Here is a 27826-nt window from a genome sequence, read left to right as displayed (position 1 = left end):
CTCTCTGCGCTCTTTAATGGCCTCTTGACTCTCTCTCATGCTCTTTAATGGCCTCTTGCCTCTCTCTCTCTGTGCTCTTTAATGGCCTCTTGACTCTCTCTCATGCTCTTTAATGCCCTCTTGCCTCTCTCTCTCTGTGCTCTTTAATGGCCCTTTAACCATCTTAAATCTAATATCCATAAGTCAATATTCAATATTTTGAAAACTGGATTAAGTTCTGTTAGTGAAATTTACCTCATTAAATGTTATTTATGATCCCAGATACATCTACAGGATTATGTAACATGAATAAAAATTTATCTCAAAGAAAATGAATGAGGTGAGGGGGAGGGGGTAGTGGGGTAAGAGTTGGAGGAGGAGAAAGAAAGAGCAAATGAACAAAAAAAAGAACTTGACATTTATATAGCCCCTTTCCTGATCTCAGGAGATCTTAAAGTGTTTTACAGCCAGTAGACTAATAATGAAGTAAATTCACTTGTTACTGCAAGGTCTTACAAAAAATATTAAGATGAATGATCAGATAATTTTTAGTACTGTCGGCTGTGATAAATATTTGCCAGGATACTGTATGAACTCTCCTGCTCTTCTTCAAATAATGCCATGGGATCTTTATATTCACCATCCAAACTCACAACCACTACTACCTAGAAGGACAAGGGCAACATTCAAATGGGAACATTATTACCTGTAAGTTCCCCTCCAGGCCACTCACCATCCTGACTTGGAAATATATTGCCATTCCTTCAGTGTCGCTGGGTCAAAATCCAGGGACTCCCTTCCTAACAGCACTGTGGGTGTACCTACACCACAGGGGCTGCAGCGGTTCAAGGCAGCTCACTACCACCTTCTCAAGGGCAATTAGGGACAGGCAATAAATGCTGCCCTAGCCAACAATGTCCATAAATTTAAAAAAAACCCAAGAGTGCAAATGGGTCTCAGTTTAATGTCATATTTGAAAGACAGTACCTCCCAAGGTGCAGCCTCTCTGTGCCAGGGAACTGTGTTGGGACCTTTAATCTTCTTGACCTACATAAACAACCTTCCCAACCAGTTAAAAATAGGGTTTTTGCAGATGACTGTATCGTTTATGCATCAGGAAAAACTCAAGATCATATCAATTCACTGCAAGGTGATCTTCTGGAATTGGAAAAATGGCAGGACCAATGGGGGGATGGTAGCCAGTGCCAAAAAAAAAACATATCATGTGCGTCACCAACAAAAAGGACCCACCAGCATATAGCTTTAAGTTCCAAAATCAAATTCTCCAACATGTGGATACACAACCATACCTAAGGGTTCATCTTAAAGACAATCTTCAAAGGGAATTCCACATTCAGCAGATAACATTCAAAGTAAACAGGGTAATTGAATTTCTGAGGAGGATTCTTTGGTATTGCCATAAAAATATCAAGAGTTATAGCTTACCAAACATTTATTTGTCCAATCCTGGAGTATGCAAGTTGTGTGTGGGATCCTCATAACGCAAGAGATATAAATAAGACTGAAGTTATCCAAAGACACTTCTATACAAATCAGTATGGGAAGTATGCTCATGTCACATCCTTAATCAAAGATTTGGAATGGGAATCACTACTGCAAAGGAAGGAAAAAAATAGACTGCTCGTGTTCTATAAAATATGGAATGGATTGGTGGGAATTGACCAAAACAAGTACCTGGTGCCCTCTGGCAATGACAAAACATTAGGTAGTCATCCATGCAAACTACAAAGACCATTTGGTTCCTACAATTTTTCTTCTCAAGGACAATCTCACAGCTTGGAACAATCTGCCAAAGGAAATAGTCACAGCCCCATCACTTGAAATCTTCAATCTTTAGATTATTTCCATTTAAAATGTTTCATTATCAGGATAACCATTTCAGCGGGTCATGCCTGGTTTAGCTAGCGCTACCAATATAAATGTTGGCAGAATACGCTTATTAGTCTGTGATGCCAACACAACTAAAACAGAAGCAGAAGTAACAGTACTGCATTCAGCCTAGATTATGTGACTACATCTCTCAGTGGGGCTTGAACCAATGACCTTCTGACTCAGAAGTCAGCTTTGGCTCACTGTTAGCACTCTAGCCTCTGAGTCAGAAGGTGGTGGGGAAGACGACACATGCTGATCCAACTGAGATATTAGGAAGATGTGATCAGAAGTTTAGTCAAATTGGATGGTTTTAAAGGAGGAGCGAGAGATGGAGAAGTAGGCAGAGTGGAACCAAGATAGCTGAAGGTTTGGCTACTAATAGTGGAGTAAGACAATAGAAGGAAAATAGAACTGTGTTTATATAGTGCTTTGCATGGTCAATGGATGTCTCAATGCCTTACATTCAATGAATTACTGTTGTAATGTAGGAAAAGTGGTAGCCAAGTTACACATAGCAAACTCCCACAAACAACAATATGATAATGAGTAGATAATCTGTTTTTGTGATATTGATTCAGGGGTAAATATTTATCAGAACACTGGGGATAACTCCCTTGCTCTTCTTTGAAATAGTGCCATGAGGCCTTTTACATCCACCTGAGAAGGCAGATGGGGTCTCAGTTTAATGTCTCATCCAAAAGACAGTGCAATGCTCCTTCAGTACTGCACTGGAGTGTCAGCTTTAATTTTTGTACTTGAGCCTAGTGTGGGGGTTGAACCCAGAACTTTATAACTCAGAAGGTTAGTAGGGAAAAGGGAAGATGTAGATGGAGACTAGTCAAGCTGGAACTTGGTATTATGGGCCCTAATATCATTGTGGTAGTTTGGAGAGGCTAGGGGTGGCTTCGGTCAGGGGCAGGATGTTGCAACCTGTAAGTCACGTGTCAGTCAGAGCTTGAATGTCAATATGAATCATCCATGATGACACTATGAACAATAAACAAAGGTGGACAGGTAAAGACCCTATGGTCTATCCAGCCTGCCCGACACAATGGCAATACCTTGTGTATCACAATATATACTCTCCACCCCATATGAAACCATGTGATCACCTGGCAGGGAAAAATAGATGGAAACTCAGGCCAGTTGGAAAAAAAAATCTAAGAAATTCCTGTCCAACCCATCTACGTGAATCAAAACTCTCTAGCTGGAAGTCATACCTAGTACAAAAGAAAATGGTTGTGGTTGTTGGAAGTCAATCATCTTAGTTTCAGGACATCACTGCAAGAGTTCCTCAAGGTAGTGTCCTCAGCCCAACCATCTTCAGCTGCTTCATCAATGACCTTCATTCCACCACAAGGTCAGAAGTGGGGATGTTTGTTGATGATTCACAACTCCTCAGAAAATGAAGTAGTCCAGGTCTGCATGCAGCAAAACCTGGGCAACATTCAGGCTTGGGCTGATAAGTGGCAAATAATATTCGCATCACCCAGGTGCCAGACAATGGCTCTCTCGAACAAGAGAGAACCTAACCATCTTCCTTTGACTCAACAGTATTACCATTGCTGAATCCCTTCACCATCAATGCCCTATGGGATACCATTAATCAGAACTTTAATTAGACCAGCCATGCAAATACTCTGGATACAAGAACAGGTTAAATAACTCATCTCCTGAATCCCCAGAGTCTGTCCACCATCTACAAGGCACAAGATCAGGAGTGTGATGGAATCCTCTCCACAGCACTCAAGAAGTTCAACATCATCCAGACTAAAGCAGCTCACTTAATGGGTAACAAATGCTGGTCTCACCAGTGACACTCACATCCCAAGTACAAATTAAACATACAAGCAATCACTCTGACCTTGAATTCCCTAAAGTACTGACTTTTTGAAAGAAGTGATGGTGCTCAAACCAGGAGCAGGTCCAAGCCCTTGCTTGAAGGACTTTATCAAATTATCATCCAGCATTCAAGATGACAGCCTGTTCTAGAGATCCAATGTTCTCAGGGAAAAGAACCACTTTGTAGATAAGCCTCTTGTACAGTACCTTATCAAAAGCATTCTGGAAGTCTAAGTAGACAATGCCTACTGGGGTTCTCTCATCCACCAATTTTATAACTTCTTCAGAAAAAAGCAATTAGATTTGTAGCACACAGGCTCCTTTTTTTCACGTTGGGTGACCTTAATAAATCCCTCTCTAGCTAAACATTGATATAGTGTATCCCTAATGATTTCCTCAAGCATTTTTCTTACTTGCAGCATCAAACTAATGGGCTTATAGTTTCTTGGGTCTGTCCTGTCAGCTTTTTTTTGAAAAGAAGAGTACCACAAAAGCTCCCTTCCAGACACAGGTACCATCCCAGAGTGCGGTGAGCTATGAAAACTAGAGGCTCACACAGTACATGTTTCATTTCTCCGAGGACCAACAGATGGACATCACCTGGCATCTTGGCTGATCTTATCTATTTAAGTTCTTAATCCTTTCTCAAACAAAATCTTAATTTATTATTGCTTTTATTATTAAAATAATTCAATTTTAACAGCAGAGTGAAGACTATGTAAAGCATTCATTTAATATTTTTGCCACACCCAGCAAATCCTTTGTAACCTGTTCTTGAACATTTGTCAGTGGCCCAATGCAGTCTTTGACAGCTCCCTGACTCTTCACATAACTGTAAAGCTTTTCCCATTACTTCCAAAAATGTCAGTGCAGACTCGATGGGCCGAAGGGTCTCTTCTGCACTATGTGATTCTGTAATTCTGTCTACGAATCTCTTTTCCAGTAGCCTTTTAGTTGATTTAACTGTCGCCTTTATTCTATTCAGCTGTTTCAGGTACTCAACTCTGCTTAGTTAAGTACTTTATGCTTTTAATTTATTGAAACATTTCTGTTTACTTCTTATTTGTCTTTGTACATAACCAGTTAGACACCTTGGCTTCTTCTTACCACATTCCTTTCTTCTGGTATTGAGTACATAGTTGTTTTCCACATTTTTTTAATACCTTATTCTTTCTATTTGTATTCTACATTGGCATTAACACCATGCAGTTGAAGTGGTCAATTTACTTTCTCCAAATCACCCCCATCTTAAAGAAATTTGCCCTTCTGAAATCTGGAACAAGTTGCAAATTCTCAGTACCTTTAGTCTGTTCCTCCAAGTCAATGACTTTGATCTTTCCAATATTTTATCTTAAGCCTCCACTATAAACTCTGTCCCTCTTGCTAGCCACTGTTTGAGGTTAACCAGACTGTTCACAACCTTGGTGTCATATTTGACACTGAGGTAAACATTCAACCACTAGGGTTGTTTACTTCCACCTTTGTAATGTCACCCAACTCTGTCTCTGCCTTAGATGCCTATATGGGTGCTTCACAGAATGCCTAGAAAGGCAGTTTGGATCTAAAGCCTGGAACTTCAGCAGGGGAGAAGGAAGGCTGAGGAGCACTGATGGCGTTGGGGTACAAAATGATGGAGAAGGTGAAAGGTGGCACAGCTGATGAGGGGAAGTGGAATAAGAAAAAAGGCCCGAGAGAGACCAATAAAATTGAAGTAGATATCAGAGTGCCAGAACAAAACTTTAAGATATTAAAAGTAGGGTAAAGATTTTTCAAAGAGATGCATTTAAAATCTTGAGGCTAATGGCTAGTTTGTGGATTCTCATATTTTAACTTGTATTTCCTGATGTTTCCACATGAATATTGTCTCTCTTGTGAAATATACAAAATATTGGTTAGGAAAGACCTGACTAGTAGTTGAGCTTGTGATAAAAAAAATCACCGTGAAAATTAGTGCAGCCTCCTGTTTACAGTCATGGAAAGAACATTTTCTTTCCATGTAAATGGAATTGGAGCAGCACAAGGTAGTGGAATACTTACGTGATAGACCATGAACAGAATGGGTCCGAACGAGGTTTGAAGGGGTTTTCTTAAACACTCTCTTTAGCAGATAAGCACGTTCATTCAGACTATAGAGCAAAACAAAGCACATGTAAGTCCCACACACTAGGAAACGGAAAACCAGGCTTTTGACATGTTTTAATACCAGCATATAGGTCTTAACCTATATAAATAAACATCTGCATATAAATTCAAATAAAGAGCATAAAACAAAGAGAAATGTTAACACTTAGCTGCAAGGTTCAGGTGACTCATTGGGTTTGCAATTAAGTCAGCAATTAACATACCAGGTGCTAATTAGCACTGATTAGCACTTGTTCACAATGAACATGATTTCTGTTTAATTAGCTGACCACAAATAAAACAAAATCTTCAGTTTAACAGCTCCCGAATACAGGTTTTATGAAGGCCTTGGTGTCTGCAATAATTTGGTTTCAAGAAATCAATTAAATAAGTTGCCGTTAATTACTTTATGAAACAAAGGCTACAGCTGAAAATAGGAAACCTGTTACAGATTTCAAGCATTTTCTGCACTATTCTATCAAAATCAAAAGTATATTTGATGATATAGAGTCTAGGACCAGAGGGCATAATCTCAGAGTAAGGGGTCACTCGTTTAAAACGCAGATGAGGAGGAATTTCTTCTCTCAGAGGGTAGTGAATCTGCGGAATTCTTTACCACAGAGGGCTGTAGAGGCTGGGTCATTAAGTGTATTCAAGGCTGAGATAGACAGATTTTTAATCAGTAAGGGAATCAAGGGTTATGGGGAAAAGGCAGGAAAGTGGAGTTGGGAATTATCAGATCAGCCATGATCTCACTGAAAGGCAGAGCAGACTCGATAGGCTGAATGGCCTACTTCTGCTCCTACGTCTTATGGTCTTATATTTTTAGTGTCCTTTTTAATATATGCCCCCAGTAAGATTATGGATCCTTCCCTCAAAAAAATTGAATATGAAACCAGTCATACTAAATATAAAATGAGCTCACTGATCAGACTGTTGTTACAGGGCAGGCTTAAAGCAAGAACTATAACCACTTACTACATAATTTGAAACAAAAAAGTTTAAAATAATCTTAGTTAATTATTTCTCCATGGAGCCACAAGTATCAGCAGTCTTCGTAACAATGTGGCCAGTGAGAGTTATCTATTTAAGGAGTTACTATGATCCATTATTTACGTTCTGCAAATGGAAAAACCAAGTAAAAGAAAAGAGTGCAATAGTTTTCTAATGCACCAATCCTATTTGTGAAATGTTATGGGGCACCGTCACTACTGAGGGATCACAGAACAATCTTGAAGATATCACACAGGCTCCTCACAAACTGTCCTCACAAGTGTCTGCAAGAGAGTTTACAAAGGTACTGTGTATTGAAAATAAACAGGCAATGCACAATAAAGCAAATTTAGAGGAATCACTGTTGAGCAAGCCACTTAAATGGAGGAACAAGGATGATTTGAACAGATTTTACATAAAGCAAATTAACAATTATCTGGCTACATACTCATTCCCAACATTTCAAGTTCTCTTTAAACCAAGTCCCACACTCTTCATTCAGAGTCAACTGTACATGAGAAACATCTTTAAAAACTTGCATCAGCTGTATTATAAGAACTCTGACTGTTAGTTCAGTCATTACTTGTGATAAATTAACTTTCAATCTTAGTTTGAATATTGTTTTAATCTATTATTTTACTATTTATATAACTTTGTTAAATTCCTGTTGAACTGCATTTATTTTACATGCATTGCATTCAATCATCATGCTGACATTCAGTTTCATTGACAAAGCAAAACCAGAGATTATTGTTCTCACTTTTCCTTGAAAATGATCAACTAATTTTTACATACTCTGCTTTGGAGTATTTATAGAAAATTGGAGCATTTTTAAAAATATTATTCTGTTGCTCTTTGCCAAACAGGTTTACCCTTCTCTCCGCAGATGCTGCTGTTGACAGGGTGAGATGGGGACCAGTTTGTAGGCTCTTACTAATGTTATTCTCCAATCAGGCACTTGGAAGTATGCAGGTTGGTTTTAACAAGGAGCAGTAGTTATGGTGCTACAACCAACTGTGGTGACTGAGCTAGTGAGAAATGTGGAGAAGGGTGCTGGTGAGTAGAGTGGGAGCAGTGGGAAAACTCATTTGAGGCCCCCTTTCCCGATCGCTAATCAGTGATTCATGCTTGGAATTGACCACATATGGATGGGAAGAATTGGTGCCAGGACTAGGCACAACTCTGCCTCCCTTGATCATTTTGTCTACAAACATTTACCGTTAAGGCTCAAACCATACAGCATAACTGGTTGGATAAGACTTAGAACGGTGCCTGTGGAACCATATCTCAATGTAAATTACTACTTTGAGTTGCAAGAGAAAATTAAAAGGGAAAAATGAAAAAGTAGATGAAGTTGCTGAGGAAATTCTGCAACACTGCTGCTTAGCACTGGGAGTTGATTGTTCCAGAATCACAGATGCAAACTTGCATCCCACCAATCCACGGCCTAATCTACCATAATTCCAAGGTCTCTCAGTATCATCTTTTATTTGTAGTCAACGTTTATTCATGAGAGTTTGTGTGTGTGTGTGTGGTTGGGAGGTTGAAGCTGGTATGACAATGTTTTCAAAAATTGCAATTCAACCATCAGAATTGCTGCCAATTTCTTAGTGCCTAACTTTGTCAACATTATCAAATTACAGGGACAATAAAACGTTAATTGTAATTTGAGCAGCCTAAAAAATATTTCAAAGTTAAATATCTGTTTAGTTGAAGACGAGTATTAGAATAATTCACTTTAAAGTGCAGAAAGATGTTAAAGAAAATCTAGTACACAGCATGAAAATAAGCTTGTGTAGGGTGGGTGACTTTTCAAGGCAGCCTGCCCAGGCCAAATGAAGGGAATAAATAAAGCTTTCATTTCAGTTTGGTGTCAGGGTTTTATCTGTAATTATTTATTTACAACGGAGTTGCTTCCTCCATCCTCTCCATCAAGAAAACTGCAGCTCTGAAACCTTGAGTGAACAAAGATTTTAAAAATAGCTTTAATACCACCGTTTTGTATTGGCTTTGAGAAAAATGCTTGTGTCGTCAACCCCCTATAGACACAATAAAGGGCTTTCAGAAAATAGCACTTCAAGAGCACCCAGAGTAGTGGGTAGGTCATTACTGGGGGTCAGAGCCACTGAAAAAGTGAGATACCCCTTTGGTATTCATGAGCTGACTGACCAAGATTTATATACAGATCAGCAGGATTGGCATTTTCTGTGGGTCTGGATTGACAAAGCCCCAAACATGTATAAATTACATTATCCAGAAAAACCGAAAAGGTGTCAAAAAGACAGTGGTATTTAGTTTACATCCAGAATAAGTTTTTTTTTATTTTGCAAGGGGAATATGATGCTTTGATTTACCATCATCTTTTAAAGTTACAGAACCTGTGAAATCCAACCAATATAAACAGAGTAATCCAAACCAATATGAAACAAGGAGACTACAGTTACATATCCTCAAAGTGTGCAGGGCTACACACAAAATATCACAGAAGCCAGCAGGAAAACCCAGCAAGACTACTGAAGGAAAGGAGGGCCGCATGTGGGACACGCACACACACAAAAACCACAGACAATGCAGCCCATGTCTTTCCCTGACCTCTGTGTCACATAGAATTCAGAGAATCTTCCAAATGAGGGCAGGAGAAAACCAACAGAAGCCTGTCTGAATTCTTCCACAGCAGAGTATAAGCAGGTGTGAAGGAATTGTGGAAGAACAAAGGAAAGGAACATCACAGTGATTAGACCCAGTTGGAAACCGCAGCACCACAAGTTAAAAAGCCACGAAAACCTTTGACAGATTTAGCCACACCATTATCTAATTCACAGATGGACCACCCAGAGAATCTATGAGCAATTAGTGAAATAAAAACAATACAGGGCAAGACTGGGTGGTAGGGATGCAAATCTTACATGATCTCCATGAAAGCATTTTGATAGCGAAGTGAGTCTGTGTACAAGCATGCAGATGAAAAAGGTTTTTTAAGTAAACATGTAAACATAGCAACTAAAACATTTTCCAGCTGAAATAAACAGTTCCCAAACAGATATGTACACTCAGGGTCAAATTTTGCTACTGCGCAATGCATACCCCTAAAAAAAAGGGTTCTCAAGTATTTTGGTACTCCCTACTTCCCCCAGCCCCGCAATCATAGTAAAGCAAATGTCAGTATAAAAATGATTGCACAGAGGCAGGCAGGGGGTGTTGTTTCTGGAAGTACATACCTGTTGCTCGTTTTGGGCATGAACCAGCTTCTCTTGAAGTGCATAAAAGAGGTTCTAATTCTGTGTACAAATAATAGTTGTTGCAGGTTGCAATAAGATTTTTTTTTAAATTATGCTGCTCAGATCTCTTTCCTCAATGTCCAGAAGTCGTCCAATTTGTTAACCCCTTAATTTGTTGCAAGAGAGAACAATGTAGTATTGCGGGTTAAATATATCTGTTCCTCTTTTTTATGATTACCAAATGGGTTAGGTATCGGGTCATGTGCACTCTACATGTTTACAAAACAAGTTGTTCTGCACACTGGGGCATTGGCAGGTTATTATGTGTGATATTATCTATGCCCTTATGCACAGGGGCAAATCAGACCCAAGTAAATTTGCAGCAATTAAACAATGTGCTGAAAACACCATGGCAACTTAATAACAGGAGCAGAGTTCTATCACGATTTCCTGTACTGGCAAACTGACATTAGACAGAAGCATCAGCACTTTAAAATATATAAGACAGAGGTGATAACAGAAACAAAGAAAATGTTATGCTATGATAGTTTGCAGTGCAAATAGCTATTTTGAAGTTCTATATGAGTCTGTTTATATATTTACAAAAAATTTCTGCAGGGCAGTAAATAACATTTAAAACAAACATTAGGTTCCAAAGAACATACAATTAACACATAATAGTTTCTCAATAACTAGTTGCAGAGGCAAATTTGTTTTAAGCTTCAAAGTGGAGTTTTTCCACCGAACAGACAGAATCCATTAATTGCTTTACAGTCTCTAGTCACCAGATGATGATATCAGGAGGCTCCACCGGCTACAATTTAGGTGATTGCAAGTTCTAGTACTCTTCCCATAAAATACATCAACAAAAAACTTCTGCTTAATAATTAGCAATGAAAACATTATTCTTAACTGATTCACCTCATAAAATCCTGTTGTGCTTTCTTAAATTTTTGAACACAAAAGAGATTCTCCAAAAACAAAACATACAAACTTTCACTTTTTTATATTCATTCATGGATGTGGGCAGTGCTGACTAGGCCAGCATTTATTGCCTATCTCTAATTACTCTTGTTTTTAGAGGGCTTTTAAGAGTCAACCACATTGCTGTGGGTTTGGAGTTACCTGTAGGCCAGACCAGGTAAGGATGACAGATTTCCTTCCCTAAAGGACATTAGTGAACCAGATGGGTTTTTACAAGAATTGACAGTGGTTTCATGGAGATCACCTATAATTCCAGATTTTTTATTGAATTCAAATTCCACCATCTGCTATGGTGGGATTCAAACCCAGGTCTCCAGAGCATTATGCTGGGTCTCTGGATTGCCAGCCCAGTGACAATACTGCTACGCTACCGCCTCCCCTTGCATTGGGGTGTTGAATAAAGTACAATTCTATAATTTTTTTTAGGCTTCAATCACTTTTTAAAAGCTGCTTTACCATACAGAGACCATTACTAAGGATCTGACTGAAGTAGCTAAGGCATTTATAGCATGTTTGGTTTCAAATAACACATACGTTCTGTTTGATTGAAAATACTTCACATATCATGCTGTCCTCTGGGTTAGGATAAAAGTCCCACTTCTGACACTGTGACAGTTACATTTTGCACTTTTTAATGTTTGAGATGCAATGGAGACATGGAAAAAATCAGATGGAAGTTCACACTGATAGATTCAAAGCATCCAAAGGACCATTTCACTTGTCACTGTTGTATATAGTTTTGTTCCAGGGAAGAAGTTACCATCAATTCCTCAACATTCTTGTTGCTGGTTCGAAATTCAGCACATAGAGGATGAAATGTTGTAATTAAAGTTGGGAAAAGTTACTGAAACCTTTTTTTAAGAACTCAAATATTATTTATTATTATAAACATTTAATAGACATTAAAATAATAATGGAGCTATCAACAAATTGTGTCACACCTTGTTCCAGCCCTCCCCACTCATTTAAAATCCTTATTGTCTACTGCCCACTCAAATCATGCACAGAGTGACTTTGCCTTCCTGGTGATTTCAACCTTCATTTTAACCCATCATGCTCTTTCTCCTCTGCTCACTGTGTTCTTCTATTCCCTTAATTTCTCCCTCCATATAAATACCCCAATCTATATTTATGGCCATCGCCTTAATCTTGCCATCTCACGTGGTCTCGCTACGGCCAACATATCAAACACAGATAAGATGGCCTCTGATCACTCTCCACCTACATCTTCCTTCCTTATCCCAACTCAACTTCCTTTGTACCTTACAAAATCACAAATATCCAGCCTTTGGCCCTCTGTTCACCATGACATTTCTGCAGCTACTGATTTTTTCAACCTGAAGCTAACTTCCAGCTTTGATGTCCTAGTTCCCATTAAAATCATTACTTCTTCTCACCCTGGCTGTTCCCTCCAGTACGGTCCCCATCTTTGCTACCTTAAGTCCAAGGGATGTAGACTTGAGCACACACGGCGGACAAAAGGTTTAGCCATCTGGTGCCAGATCTGGCTGGGGACCACATTAAGCACAATCAGTTCCTGTTCTCATCTGCCAAAACCATTCACTATTACAGGATCACCCTGGAATGCAAAAATTACCCTCTGGCTTCTTTTCTCTACTGAAACTCACCTTCTTAAAATCTCCTGTCTCCTCCATCCTCATCCTCAACAAGACCTCATGGACTACTTTGTCACGGAGATTGAGTTCATCCTAACAGTTGCCTCTGCCACTTCCCTCCCTTCTCCCAGCTTATCTGACCAAACCTCTCCTAAAGATACCCCTGCTCTAGCTCTGAACATGCAAATCTCTTTAGTTTCTCTCCTACCTCCTTTCATACTCTCATGAAGCTCATCTTGCTCATGAGACCCATCTTCTGCTACATCGACCCTATTCCCACTAAACTGCTGACCACCCAGCTTCCCTTCCAAGTTCCACGTTAGCTGATACTGTTAACGGTTCTCTCTCCTTGGGTACTGTTGCTCCCACCTTCAAATCTGCCATCATCACCCCTGCTTCATAAAACTAACTTAGGCCTCACATCCTTGCAAACTAACACCCATCTCCGTCCTCCCTTTCCTCTCCAACATCATTCAACATATTATCGCCTCCCAACTCAGTGTCCATCTTTCTTGGGAATTCTATGTTTGAGTCACTGTAATCAGGTTTCTACCTCTGCTATAGTACCAAATGGATCTTATCAAAGTTCTTCTCCATGTATCTAAATTATCAGACTGCTGGTCTGACATCCATTACTGGATGAGCAGAAGCTTTGTCCAATTAAATATTGGGAAAACCAATATTCTTCAGTCCCCACTACAAACTCCATCCCTTGCCCTGACAATAGTCTGAGGCTGAACTAGATTGTTCACAGTCTTAGTGTCCACAAGATGAGTGTCCAACCACATTTCTGCATGATCATAATGACCACGTATTTCCACCTTTATAGCAGTGCCTGACTCTGCCTCAGCTCAGCTGCTGCTGAAATCTTCATGGATGCTTAGGTTACCTCTCGACTTGATTACTTCAACACACTCCTGGCTGGTCTCCCACTTCCTATCTCCATAAACTTCAGTTCATCCAAAGCCCTGCTACTCGAATCCTTACTTGTGCCAAGTCCTGTTCATTCATTATCCATGTGCTCACTGACTTACATTGGCTCCCTGTCAAGCAAAGTGTTGATTTTAAAATTTCCATCGTTGCTTTTAAATCTCTCCATGGCCTCATCCCTCCCTGTCACTGTGCTCTGCCCCAGCCCCGCAACCCTCCAAGTTATCTGCAATTATCTAATTTTGGCCTCTTTAACACCACCACTGATGGCCATGCCTTCAGCTTCTGAGATCCTATGCTCTCCCTCTCTAAACATCTCCGCTTCTCTATCTCTCTTTCCTCCTTTAAGATACTTCTTAAAAGCTACCTCATTGATTAAACTTTTGGTCATCTGTCCTAATATCGCCTTATGTGCTTGGTGTCAATTTTTGTTTTATAACACTCCTGTGAAGTTCCTCGGGACCTCTTATGATGTTAAAGGCACTATTATAAATAATTTGTTGTTGTTGTGCAGAACCTTTAACCGAGCTTCACAGAGAGTTGAAGGGATATCAGCAGATGCCTAAGGATAGTACACAAGTATGGGGATACAGGGTCAAAGAATTGCTATAGGAACACGTTAAAACTGATATGCCTTTTGATGGCTAGACCAATATTTTCAGGTGAGTCTTCAACAGGCATATGAACAAACGAAATAGGAGCAGAAGAAGGCCATTCGACCCCTCGAGCATGCTCCACCATTCATTAAGATCATAGCTGACAGTCACTGTCAGAAAAGTAATGGAACTGGGATAACTATTTACACTGCAGTGCTGCTACTGAAGGATGCATGAATCACTTCAGGCCATGACCATCAAAGGCTCCTCTGGAAGCAGCAATACTGCTAGCAGCAGATGATCACTAAAGGGTGTCATTTTGATCACCACAGGATTCTATTTTGCTGGTCGTGATTGAGCAACACTCAGCTTGTTGTTATAAGCAAATGATATCTTTTTCACAAAGCTGGACTGTTTGGATCTTCCTCGGCTGTTAGGGGAAGTATATGGCTAGACAATGAAAGTTGCATTTAGAACATTTAAATGACCATGTTATATCGCCTTTGCCACTGATGCTAAGGAATTGGCAATTGAACAATGCAGACCCTACACAAATGAGCAGTTTACAGTTGTCAAATGAAATTCCATTTTTAGGAAATGGCACATGAAGTGCATTAATGCACTTCAAAATTTACAAAAAGTAACATTTCTTAAATGTGATTGTCTAGTCACTTGAAGGAAAATAAGCTGCCATTCATATGACTTACTTCATACTCAGGGCAAGCGCTTCTAATATTAAACAGTTTTGAAATATAAACATACTGTACAAAAACACACTGATATTCCTCAAAAGGAAGTTAGAGAAATATGGAAATGATAAAACAATTGGATTTCATGGAACCAGGTTTCAATTTCTGACTGTTTTCCATTGCTAATATTAACAAATGTTTTACTCAAGCCCTTTTATTAAAACAAAATAAAACTAATTCCCGCAATAAGGCAAAGAGTCCATTGCCATTGCGTGTACAAGGTTTCTTTTTAGTGCTGTGCATGAGATGAAGGAACAGTTACTTGAATGGTTCAGGCTGTTTGAAAAGTGATGCAAACATCCCTCTGGTGAAGAATAAGTCTTCAACGTGACTACATCTCTGAAATCAGATGTTCTAGTATGAAACTATTTTTCTCTTTTGGCAGATTCAGCCTGACTTGCTGAATGTTCCCAGCATTTTACGATTTATTTCAATCATAGTATGCTTTGGAACACAAATATGTCCTACAGTAATTAAATGATTAAACTCAACTGCAACTTTTAATCCTGAAAGAAATGATATAGTTGATTTTGTAGCAGTGCACTTTCCCCCAAGGCCAAGTGAATCAGGTAATAGGAGTTCGAAATGCTAAGAGATGTTGGGCTTCTGCAGATTCCAAGGCAACCGGATGTCCCCAGAAATTTCAACACATATTTGAAGTCACCATAATAAAAGCAAAGGTACCGTGGATGCTGGAAATCTGAAATTAAAACAGAAGCAGCTGGAAATACTCAGGTCTGGCAGCATCTGTGAAGAGAAAAAGAGTTAAAATTTTGAGTCTAACGGGGGAGGGGGAGGGGGAACAAAAGGGAAAGTTTAGGATAGGGTAGAGGGCAGAGGAGATTAAATGACAAAGATGTCATGGAACAAAAGGCAAAGGGAGTGGTATATTTGAAGTCACCATACTTGGGAGGACAAGTGTTTACTAAGACTGTTAGTATGCAATAGCTCCTGCATTTCACCTCTCCCAAAGTTTAGGTATTAAATAGTGAAGATCAGACACAAAAAGAACAGAGACTATTATTAGAACACGCATAATCAGTAATCATAGCATTTATGAAAGACTTAGCAGATCATTGTAATACTTGATGAGACAGCATAGTTCTGAAACATAAACACTGATATCAAAAATAAACACAGAAGTTCTGACAATGTTCAAAATATGATCATGTAATAAACGCCCTCTCTTAAATTCTCTGATATTTACATTGTCTGAAAATGTAATCCTCTGAACAGCATATGGTATTTACCTGGATTGCTTCTCACTGAAGTAGAGTTGGGGTTGAAATCTACTTGAATTAATTTTGAAGGGATCTTGGAGAAGGGTCATTGAACTGCAGGTGGTTCGAATATTCTTTGTTCTGAGGACGTAACATGTCTGTATAACATTACTGAATGTATATGGAATAACCACGGTATTCTAATTGTAGGGTAACAGTTTTTGAGGTATTTTGTTGTGACCAATGGAGAGTAAGCTGCATTGGAATTGAAATCTGCCTTTGCCACATTTGAATTTGCCAAGTTCCATCAAAACGAGGCTAATCATACTAAATATACCATGTATATTTTCACTAGTGGCCTAAGATGGAACTTCATTCAGTAAAGTGCTGTGCTGGGTTTTCTGCTGCACAACTAGGATGCATGTGGCATCTTGTTGAACAGCATTGGAATTTCCAGTCTTTTCAATCTAAAAACAAACTTTAACTGTCAAAAAGATATTAATATATGCAAGTATCAATACACATTGGGAAAAAAATATCTTGGTAGCATCGGCTGTTGCAGTGGAATTCCCTGGAAGTTGCCTCCAGGCCCAGACTATTTTAGCTATACCAGCCTCTTCTCACAGCTACAATACACCTGGTGAACTCATATGATATATTTTGCACATGTGCAAAGGTGCTTAAGAGTTTCACCTAACATGATGCCATTAAGTTGATGAGACATTTGAGACCACTTAAAAATGTTGTCACCAAGAGGGAAGAAAAACCCAAGTACATCCAAGTACCTGGATCAGAAGAAGACTAAAGCACATCAACAAAAATACCAATGATAACAATAGATTGAATTTTACAGGCTACCCATGGCAGCAAAGCAGGAAAGTGGACATATAAATTAGGGTACATTGCCATCAGCGATGTGCCCGCTGACTGCCCACCCACACCACAACCCACGATTTTACAAGCAACAGGGGAGGTATTGGGTGGGTCAGTCCCTCCACCCCCACCCCACTGCCATTGCCCAATAGAGGTCCTTAAGTGGGCTATTAAAGCTCAAGTAAGGGCCTCATTTCGCTGCCGCTCTGACTTAACAGGGAGCAGGAGAGGCTGGTGCTCACTATGCAGGCTGTCAGTTAAAGGGATGGGGGTGCCTCTTGCTGGGCTCCTCGTGCCAATCAGAGGCTCCTCCCCACAGTTTTGCCTTCCCACATCCACCCTTCCCCACCCCCATTGACTCGTCACCGATTTTCCTTGGATTGCAAGGTTGCTCTCGCAGAGAACTAGTGGACTGAATGGTCTCCCTCTGTGCTGTAACCATTGTGTGATTCGATGATTTGCACCACAGCAAACAAATAATTGTTGAGACTTCTGAAATTGCTTTGTTTGAGATATAGGAGTGGTTTGACCCCTCCCCCAAGTAGACTTTGGGCAGCTGACTGGCAGAATGAGCTGGTAGTTCACGGACAGTGTGTGTGATGGGCCTCCTTAGCATTGGGTTGCCAGGTTGAATTTGGATATGGAACATCTCAAGACAACAGACAACCTCTAGGTGGAAAAACGTAGGTCTGTACAATGGTGATAGGGAGCGTTTGTGCTGAGATGAGTGAGAGTGGGCAACTCCTGGAGAAGCTGGAATGGCTTAGGACCAGGCTTGTTTTGTGGAGCCTGGAGGAACACTCTTCTCCTCCCTGGCCAATAAACATGAAAAGGGACTTATCTCGGATACTCTTTGCTGGGCCAATAGTTGCTATTGGTCGGAAGGTGCACAATACACACTCCATTCACTTCAGTCCAAAAGTGGCAATTCAGGTTCTATGCACGTCATATGTTTCCAATTACCATTTGAACTGCCTACTGCGTGACTCAGGAGATTGCTCTGGCTACCCAGTAGTAGCCACGAGAAATAATGGCAAAGGGGTAGGTCATTGCCCATTATTTTGGAGGTGCTATTGCCCATTTCCACTGGTTGGAGGGTTGGAAATTCATCCACAGTAACTTATGATCTTACCACTATACACCTAATGAAAATTCAACTCTACTTCCAACTAATGATGGACGACTCAAAAAAATTGAAAAGGAATTTTAGCTAGAACTCTAGGCGAATCCTAAAGAAGCTGATCAGCATGTCAAATATAGCTGACAAACAATCAAGATTACAGTTCACTTAATGTGCATTCTAAAACTATTGCTAACTGTATTATTTTAAAACAATTAAGGTCCCAACTGCAAATAAATAAAAGTTCATCTGCTACAATTTTCAAACAGCTTGCATAAAAATAGGATACCAACAAGTGATCCCAATTGAGCTGAACATAAAAGGCTACAGAAGATTAAAATAGGCCCAGGAAAAACCAACTTGACTACAACTGTATTTTGAACAGGCTTCAAACAATTCTTGGAATGTTTTTTAGAAATTAAACTTTAAAATGCTTTCCAATAAAATAGCGCTTACAGAGCTCAGGAGCTTCAATACCACCAATGAATGAAAGGAAATAAACAGGCACTTTAAGTGTTTCCTTCATAAAGTTCTCATTCATTGTGAGAAACTGTGAACTGGCTACCACCATTCAGTTACAAGGAGCAGTTTGGAAAAGCTTAACCTCTAACGGACCTCAATTGAAAACTCCCTGATATCGAAGAGCAAGGTTTTGTCTGCTCTAGTTACCTGTAATTCTCTCCAGAGGGACATTAACTACAATCAGAGGTAATAAAGCACAGCAAACTCTAACTCACTTTCAACTTCTCAACAGTATACTAGAAAATCAAATACTTTAATGTAGCAAACGTTTTGAGTCTAGCCACTTTCACATCCAAAAATATTTACACTTTGCCACAGTATAGCAGTGCTGAGTTTCTATGCAAGTACATTTTACTAGACAATTATACGTTTGTAGCATGCAGTGCTAATTTCTTTTTATAGCAAAAAAGGATATGTCAGTAGTTTTACAACATAAGTTACGTTCTTGCCTTCACTGTTTCAAACAATGGTCAAACTATGTACAGCATTTCAATAATAACCATATTAGATCTCTCATGGAGTTGGAATTTACACCTGCAATCAGATCTACATTATATCCTTTTTAATCTTATCTAAGGTTCTTGCATATTTTCATTCCTTTATAACCCATATACATAGTGTACACCTGTGACTAACTGTTGTGCCTATCGGTACTCAGTTACTTGGTCTTTGTTCCCATGGTGACTGGATTAAATCATGTTAAGCAGTCAATTTCATGATGGCCAGTCAAAAAACACCTGATAGAACTCAATTAAATCACAACTGCATCATTAGCGTAGTCGCTTTCTTTACAAGAAAGTTAAAGGCTGCAATTAAACTTTATTTAGTTCATATTAAAGGCTCTCTTACAAACCTAAATCAATTCACAAGAACAATAAGTAGAAAACTATTTCAAATCTAAACTTGTTCAATTGCTGTGGAATTGAAAAAGTCACAGATTGACTAACGCAGAATTTAATTTTTGCAAACTCTACTTTTAAAAACTTCAGCTGTGCTAGTTAAGATTTCAGTCAATTAAAATGAGAAGTCAGTCACTGTTTGTTAAATAGTTAAGACTATCCACAAAATAAGACAAGTATTGCTGAAAAAAAGAGACTTTTTTTTTGCTGAAGCTTCATCAGGGCCATTCGCAAGAAATTATTTCTCCTGACATTGGCATTTTCTTGTGAATTGTCCTGGCGAGCACAAGATGAAATGCTTCAACAAAAAAAAGTCTCTTTTTTCAGCAAGACTCAAGTTCTGTATTACCAAATAAGATTAGACTAGTCTAGAACCAGGGAAGTCTAGAACCAGGGGACCCCATTTCAAAATAAGGGGGAAGTGACTTAGGACCGAGGGGAGGAGAATTTTTTTTTCAGAGGGTTGTGAATCTTTGGAATTCCCTACCCCAGAGGGCTGTGGAAGTTCAGTCATTGAATATATTCAAAGTAGAGATTCCTAGGTTTCTAAATACTAATGACGTAAAGGGATATGGGGATAGTGTGGGGAAAAAGGCATTGAAATGGATGACCAGCCATGATCATACTGAATGGTGGAGCAACTTGAGAGGCTGAATGGCCTACCCCCTACTCCAGTGTTCCAATCTATGTTATATAGTTGCTGGCACTTTTGGCTTTCAACATTTTGGAATTGCAACAATTAAAAGAAACAGATACACAACTGCAACATGCAATGCAATACATTTATCAGACTTTGAAGTGCTGGTGCAGTGTTATGAAGCCAGTGTGTGCCAAACATGGTATCACTGATCTTTCTGTCAAATATCCTGGTATTTAAAGCAGAATCATTAAAGCATTTTATCAAAGAGATATTTTTGAATTTTAAAGCAAGAACTTTCATTATTATTTTCTGCAAAAACTAGTAAGGGTGATGGGATTAAAAATTGGGTACCACAAGCTAGAAATTCCTGTCTTAGAACTGTTCAAAGGATCCAAGATGGAGGAAGAATTTTTTTCTTTCAAATGATTTTTAATATCGCTTCTGAGGCATGATTCATTTTATTCTTACTTTTCTCCTTAACCATTTTTGTTGCATTTGCTAAGAAGTGCAGCAGGGAGATTGCCTCTCTGATTTTCTCCCCATGTTTGCAGGGAAGTTGCTAGCCAGGAATTTGGCACATGGCACACAACTGGACATTACAGGAATAAACCCTGTGTTCTACCACTCTACTACCCAGTGGCCTGACTCAAGTTTGATGCAATATTCCAGGAACATTGTTTCAAATGCACTATCCACGATTCGAAATACAACGTTCCTATTTTAAATTATGCACCCACATAAACATAGATTTATGTGCAAACATGTATACATATAGAGACACAGGCAACAACAATGTAAATTTAGAAGCACCATACACCAAGTCTGAGCAAAGCAATAAAAAAAAACCCTGCAACATATAAATGCCACTGTAAAGAGTAGTAAAATGATTAATAGTGAAATGTTGTAACAAATACATGAGGAGAGGAGTCTGGAATTGCATTCACAGCACAAATGCAGAGCAGTTTTTTAACAATTTAGTGCAGGGGGAAATAATATTTTATCAAATGGATGCAAAACACAATACAACAATTGGCTTGGTAACCTGAATACAGTAGGCAAACCTAAGGTAAAGAATGTCCCAAGCTAAGTTTCTATGCCAAACAGATCAAAATGTATATAATGACATGCTCTCAGAATTATTCCTCTCTTAACTTTGCTCATTAATGCTTTTGCACATTTTTGGGATGGGTTGGGAGAGCAGGGGAAAGAATGAGGAAAAATGTGTCCATGGATTAGAATTTCCCAACTCTCCTAAAACAACATCAACTGAGAATACCAGTTCTGATGAAAGGTCAGCAACGTAAAATGTTAACTCCAGTTTCTCTCTCCACAGATGCTGCTTGACCTGCTGTGTATTTCCAGCATTTTCTGTTTTTAAAGCACCCAAGATAACCCTGTGCCATGACAGGGCAGTTTAAGCACAAGCCCTGCTTTCTTCCTTTAACAAACTTTTCATTCAGAACTGCTGGCCTGCTTATTTAGAGTGTCTGGATCACTGTCGTTATACTTGTCCTACCTCTTTGTACTGATACCACGCAATACTGCCTTTGATGGATCTTGAGATCTGGCTTCTAGTTCCTGAACCTCCTCCAGCAAAGTTTTACGGTAAGAATGCCAGCCTCTGGGGGAGCACATAATTTTCAGGAATTCAATATTTCACAAAACAGGTAGAAAAAAGTTTAAATATTAAATGTTGAGAGAAAACATGTACAGCTCAACTAGAATAGGTTGCCAGGAAGTTGTGTACGTGAAGCAGATTGTCAATGAAGTTAGATATAGTGAAAAAAATCCTTAATCACCAACTTGATTGGAATAACATTCCTATCAACATGAAACTTCATCTGCTTATACTGAATAGCTGAGTCTGGTAGGATTGGGGGAGGTGGAGATGGAGAGAAAAGGTGAGGTGTGGGGGAAGGTGGGGGAATGACAGTATCGGCTTCCCAGTCAGATCAAAACCTGCTGAGAGTTGAATCCAGTTCAGAGGAGAATTCATTTTTCAAGTTCCATTATGGGCCATGGTGTGGCAGAAGGGAGATGTAAAAGGGTTTCACTGGGCCTCACAAAGAAGCCTGGAGCCTTTCTTGCACGGGGGCTTCTCAATTTCCCTAGCCAAATCCTTCCCTCCCATGGGCAGATACCCCCGTGAAAGCACCACCCACCACCACCCGGGGATCATGGCTAGTGTTTCCCCTCTCCCCCTAATCATGGCTAGTACTTCCCTTCTCCCTCTCTCGATCACGGCCAGTGTTTCCCCTCTCCCCCAAATCATGACAAGTGCTTCCCCTCTCCCTCTTTCAATCTCAGCTAGTGCTTCCCTCTTCCTCGATCGCAGCCAGTTTCTCCTTTCCCTCCCCCGATCGTGGCCAGTGAATCCCATCTCCCTCCCCTGATCACGGCCAGTGTTTCCTCTCTTCCTCCCCAAATCATGGCCAGTGATTCCCCCTCCCTCCCTCGATCACAACCAGCGTTTCTCCTATCCCACCCCCAATCACGACCAGTGTTTCCCCTCTCCCCTCAATCTCGGCCAGTGTTTCTCCTCTCCACCTGATCACAGCCAGTGTTTCCACTCTCCCTCCTTCAACCTCAGTCGGCGTTTACCCTGTCCCTCGATCACAGCCAGTGTTTCCCCTATCCCCCCTCAATCAGTTAGTGTTTCCCCTCTCCCCCCAATCACGGCCAGTGTTTACCCTCTCCCTCCATCACAGTAAGTGATTCCCCTCTCTTGATCACAGCCAGCATTCCCCCTTTCCCCCCAATCTCAGCCAGTGTTTCCCCTCTCCCCCTGATCATAGCCAGTGTCCCACTAATTGTCAGGAACAATTTCCACTGGACCCCAGTTGAAGACTCCTGCCACAAACCTTTGCTCTTTCCTGCTGGCTGGCAGGTGGGCACCCCAATTCTTTTATGGAAATTATGCCCCCCTATTATGATTGGCAAGGCTTCTATGTCATTGGCCATCATTTTATTCTGCAATGAAGTCAGTGGTGAGTAAATTTGAAAAAACTGGTGCCCTACCCAATCTTGTGGTTTTGGTTAAAATTGTCCCTTCATCTTGGGGGTGAAGAAAATCAATGCTAGGTAGTGGCAAAAATAAATCAAAATTTTGCCTGATTTTCAAGGTTTATCCCAGGTTGATACAGGGTATCAAGTGAATCCGGCACTGATGCAGGCAAACCAGTGTGCCGGTCCCCAGCCTGAATAAATGGGGAGGGTTAGTGGCAGGAATGGCATCCAGCTGTAAAATCACCTGCCAAGTCCAAAAAAAACCAACAGTTGATATGAAGGGTGATCAACCAGCATTGTGGTGACCCCATATAACATGGGAAAAGCTCAAAGAGAAAAGAAGGAAGGATCTTAGGGTATCAAGGTGGTTTTGGCAAAAAATAAAAAGTTCTGTAGACAATGACATGGTTCAGCCAGATCTGATGATTAGCCATGGCTAAGGTGGCTAATTTTGCACAACAGGAAAGAGAAAGAGCATGAAAAAGACAAAAAAAGGTTAGAAAATAACTTGTCTTTATATGACGCTACACATGATTTCAAAATGACCCAAAATGCTTAGCAGTCAGTTAAGTAATTTTTAATGTACAGTCAATGTTACACTGCAGGAAAATGCGACAGCCAAATTATGCACAGTATGGTCCCAAAAGCTGCAATGAGATGAATGACAATAGCAGCTTTCACTTTGGAACTTGAATATTTCTGTTGACATTTCTATATGACATGTTGCCAAAGCTTTACATTTTGTGCTCATCAGGACAAATACAAGAATGCCAAATATCAAATGATCATAACAATCTATACCCAGGGGAAAAGAGGTGCTGATTGGTTGGCAAATCAATTTGGATTGGTTGGCAAATCAATTCTGATTGATCAAGGTGTTACCATGGAGAAAGCAATGGGGAACTATAGACTCTCCATGCTTCCAGATAATGTAAAAAAAAGTACATATTTCTTTAGTTTGCAGAGAACAGGTCCCTGTGTGTGAACATATGTTGATTCTAGCAAGCATAAATGAGCCATGTTGTCAGTTTGACTGATTATCTTAAATTGGTTGTTAGTGTAGCTACTAGCACTCATGGTATACATTGTTGTGATCATTTGAAATTTGGTATTCTTGCACGACAAAAAGCTTTGGCAACATGACTCTTTTTTCAGCAATAAAGGTGACTTTCCAGAGCAGCTTCATGTCTCAGTGAAATCTTTATTTAGTTCAATTTTAACTTTCTCATCCTTGTTTTCAAAAATCTCTCCATTGCTTCTCTCTTTTTTACCTCTACAATTCCTACAACCTCTGTAATCTCTGTGCTCCTCCAGTTCTGGCCTTTTGCATATCCCTGATTTTTATCATTCAGTGCCTTCATTTTGAGTGCCTTCAGTTGCTTAGGCCCTAAGCTCTGGAATTTCCTCCCTAAATCTCTCCGCCTCTCTCTCTCCTTTTTTAAGATACTCCTTAAAACCTACCTTTCTGACCAAATTTTTGGCCACCTCTCCTAATATCTCCTGTGGGCAAGTGTCACATTTTTTTGATAACATTCCTGTGAAACATCTTGGAACATTTCACTATGTTAAAAAAGCTACATAAATGCAAGTTGTTGCTGTTGCAGTTCAGTAATACTTACGCCCTCCAAACGACATCTTTTAGCAGGCATGCAACGGGCACCACAAGTAGTCCAAGCCAGAATGTCGCACAGTTCACTATCATCCCAGCCTGCAAGAGACAGAATAAAATATGAAATATTCACCATGCATTGCAGAAGCAGAGTATCAGAGTGTGTGTGTGTGTGTGTGTGTGTGTGTGTGTGTGTGGGGGGGGGGGGGGGGGGGGTGGGGGGGGGGTCGTGGAGGAGGGGAGAAGAAGATACGTGAGAGTTAATGGAACAGATTACAGAAGGTGAAGCTGATGTGTGCAGCAGTTCAACTGCTCTCTATCTCACTAAAAAGGAGTATTCTTTCACGGTCTAAATTGGGTGGAAAGAGCACTTACCCTAATTTAGTCCAAAGCAGCTTTAACTATTTCACACCATACTGATGGGCAGGTGTTTTAAAAGCTAATTTGTCAGTTTTAAGGTGATAAACCCTTGAATGATAACAGTGTGACAGATTTGTTTTATGCTGTTCCAGACCTAAGACTTGGAGACAAGACCTTTGAAAACATATGGACCAAATTACAATAAAGCCACCAGTGGCATATTTTACAGTGACTTATCAATGCCCTTGACTCTCTATTTGAGATTTTACTAGGCTATAAAATTGAAGCAGGTTATGATCCGGGAACATCCTGTTCTGAACAGTTCACTGAAGTTATTGTTGGCTATGCAATAATTTCAGATGCAACAGATTAAGCTGCAGTTTGAAATTACACAACTCCTTATAATAACAATGTAATCTTTTATTTCAGGCACAGGTAAGTAAGTGCGCTGCCTAGTGCGGTGCTCATCTATACAACCTACGAAGGGCCCGGGTTCAGTCACTGGTGTATGTTAGATTAGCTGAACAAAGTTAAGGCTACAATGATAATGCTCTGATTTACTTAAAAATGTCAGTGGATATCCCCATAAATCAAATCCAGTGACCTCTATGAAAAGAACAAATGTGGATGTCCAGCAAGGGACAGAAAGATCAACAGTGGTTGTAACGTCCAGCTGTAAATATCTGGAAACTCTCTGCCTGTGATCACATAAAATTGAGCACATCGAAAGAAAATATTTAAAGGGTGGGAAGCAAGACAAGTAGATCCAACGCCTTAACTGAGAAAAGACGCGATTCTTGATTTATAAATGTTCAGTGTCTCGCAGCATGATTGTTATTTTCTTGATCTTTTCTAACCTTATTTTAAGATTATTTGAGCTCTTGCATCCTGCATCACTTTAATGGGTAAGCCCAATCTCTGTTTAATTTCAAGAATGCATTTCCTTGCTTTGAGATTTAGGTAAGCTTTCAGTACCTGAGGAAAACAGCTAACCTCATCTGGTAATTGCTCTTAGCAAAGGGGACTTTTCTTATTGACTCCAAAATATCTGCGTCAGCCTTTGAAAGCAGCAACACATCACATCAGACTTTCTTTGCAGATAAAGATATTAGCAATTAAATAGAAGATGAAGAAACAAGTAGCAGTCATTTACATAGTTACCACATATATTTATATTAAACATTCTTCCACCAAAGTGGATATAATAATGAAGAGATAGTAATTTTAAGATGTAAGCTGACTCTGTAAATATTTTCTTTAATGATAGATTATTTTCTTAGAATTTCTTCCAACATGGGAGCCTGATCAATCTAAACTGTTTCTTCAAACAAATTGTTTTCTCTTTCAGGAGTTTCAAATTGGCTCTTTAAGAAGAGTTTTATTTGAACAAAAATTACTTTTTTAAAAAATCCCTGAAATGTGTTCTTAGAACCTTGGGACTTGAATACCCCACCAGTCAAATTTCAAAAGGAACTTTTAACATTATACGAACAGAACCAATCAAACAACATTACTTACGTTTGAATTATCTCTCTGGCCTGTAAGCGATAAAACTTGCCACACTACAACAACTTGTACTTACCTTCAACACGATAAAACATCTCAAGGTACTATACAGGAATGTTATAAGGCAAAGTCTGACAATGAGCCACAAAAGGTAATATTAGGGCAGATGGCTAAAAGCTTGGCCAAGAGGTTAATGTTAAAGTGCCTTTTAAATGGGGAAAAACAGGTAAAGAGGCAGAGTATCTAAAGAGAAAATTCCAGAGCTTGAGGCCTAGGCAGTTCATGGTCACCAATAGCGAAGCAATTAAAATCAGGGCTGCTCAATAGTTCAGAACTAGATGAGCTCAGGTATCTCAGAGGGCTATGGGGCTGGAGGAGATTATAGAGATAGGGAGAGTGAGGCCACGGAGGAATTTGAGAACAAGGATTAGAATATTAAAATCAAGATGTTGCTTAACTGGGAGTCAGTGTAGGACAGCAAACATTGGGGTGATGGGTGAACGGGACTTGATGCAAGCAAGGACAGAGGCAGAAGAGTTTTGGATGAGCTCAAGTTTAAGTAGGCTAGAATGTGGGAGGTAGGCCAGGAGTGCACTGAAATAATCAAGCCTCAAGGTAACAAAGGTATGGATGCAGGTTTCAGCAGCAGATGGGCTGAGGCAGAGACGGAATCAGATGGTCTTAATAATGGCATGGAAACACGGTGAGAAGCTCACCGTGGGTTTAAATATAACACCAAGATTGCGAACACACTGATTCAGCCTTAGACAGTTGCCAGGGAGAAGGATGGAGTCAGTAGCTTGGAAATGGAGTTTGTAGTGGGGACTGAAGACAATATCTTTGATCTTCCCCAAATTTAACTCAAGGAACTTTCTGCTCATTCCAGTACTGGATGTCAGATAAGCAGTCTGATAATTTTGCAACAGTGGAAGTGTTGAGAGAGGTGATGGTGAGGAAGAGCTGGGTGTTGTCAGCATATATATGGTGGATGATGTTGCCGAGGGACAGCATGTAGATGAGAAATAGGAGGGGACAGTGATAGAATCTTGGGTAACACCAAAAGTAATAGTGTTGGAGCGGGGAAGAGAAGCCATTTTAGGTGATACTCTAGCTTTGACTAGATAAGTAAGAATAGAACCAGGTGAGTGCA

At 39.8% G+C, this 27826-nt stretch overlaps 1 protein-coding gene across 2 annotated transcripts in view; it reads right to left on the bottom strand.

Moving 5' to 3' along the window:
• atp8a2 (ATPase phospholipid transporting 8A2) overlaps window positions 1-27826 on the bottom strand; it is a 631244-nt gene that overhangs the window by 13460 nt on the left and 589958 nt on the right. For both annotated transcript variants that reach the window (XM_041199633.1, XM_041199634.1), the window contains 3 exons: window positions 24821-24909; window positions 21712-21816; window positions 5752-5840 (listed from right to left, as the gene is read on the bottom strand). In XM_041199633.1, coding sequence (XP_041055567.1) covers window positions 5752-5840; window positions 21712-21816; window positions 24821-24909 — 283 coding nt within the window. The remainder of the gene's footprint in view (window positions 1-5751; window positions 5841-21711; window positions 21817-24820; window positions 24910-27826) is intronic.

Source organism: Carcharodon carcharias, chromosome 11 (assembly GCF_017639515.1).
Source record: "Carcharodon carcharias isolate sCarCar2 chromosome 11, sCarCar2.pri, whole genome shotgun sequence".
Taxonomy (NCBI): Eukaryota; Metazoa; Chordata; class Chondrichthyes; order Lamniformes; family Lamnidae; genus Carcharodon; species Carcharodon carcharias.
This window is presented reverse-complemented; position numbering and strand designations above follow the sequence as displayed.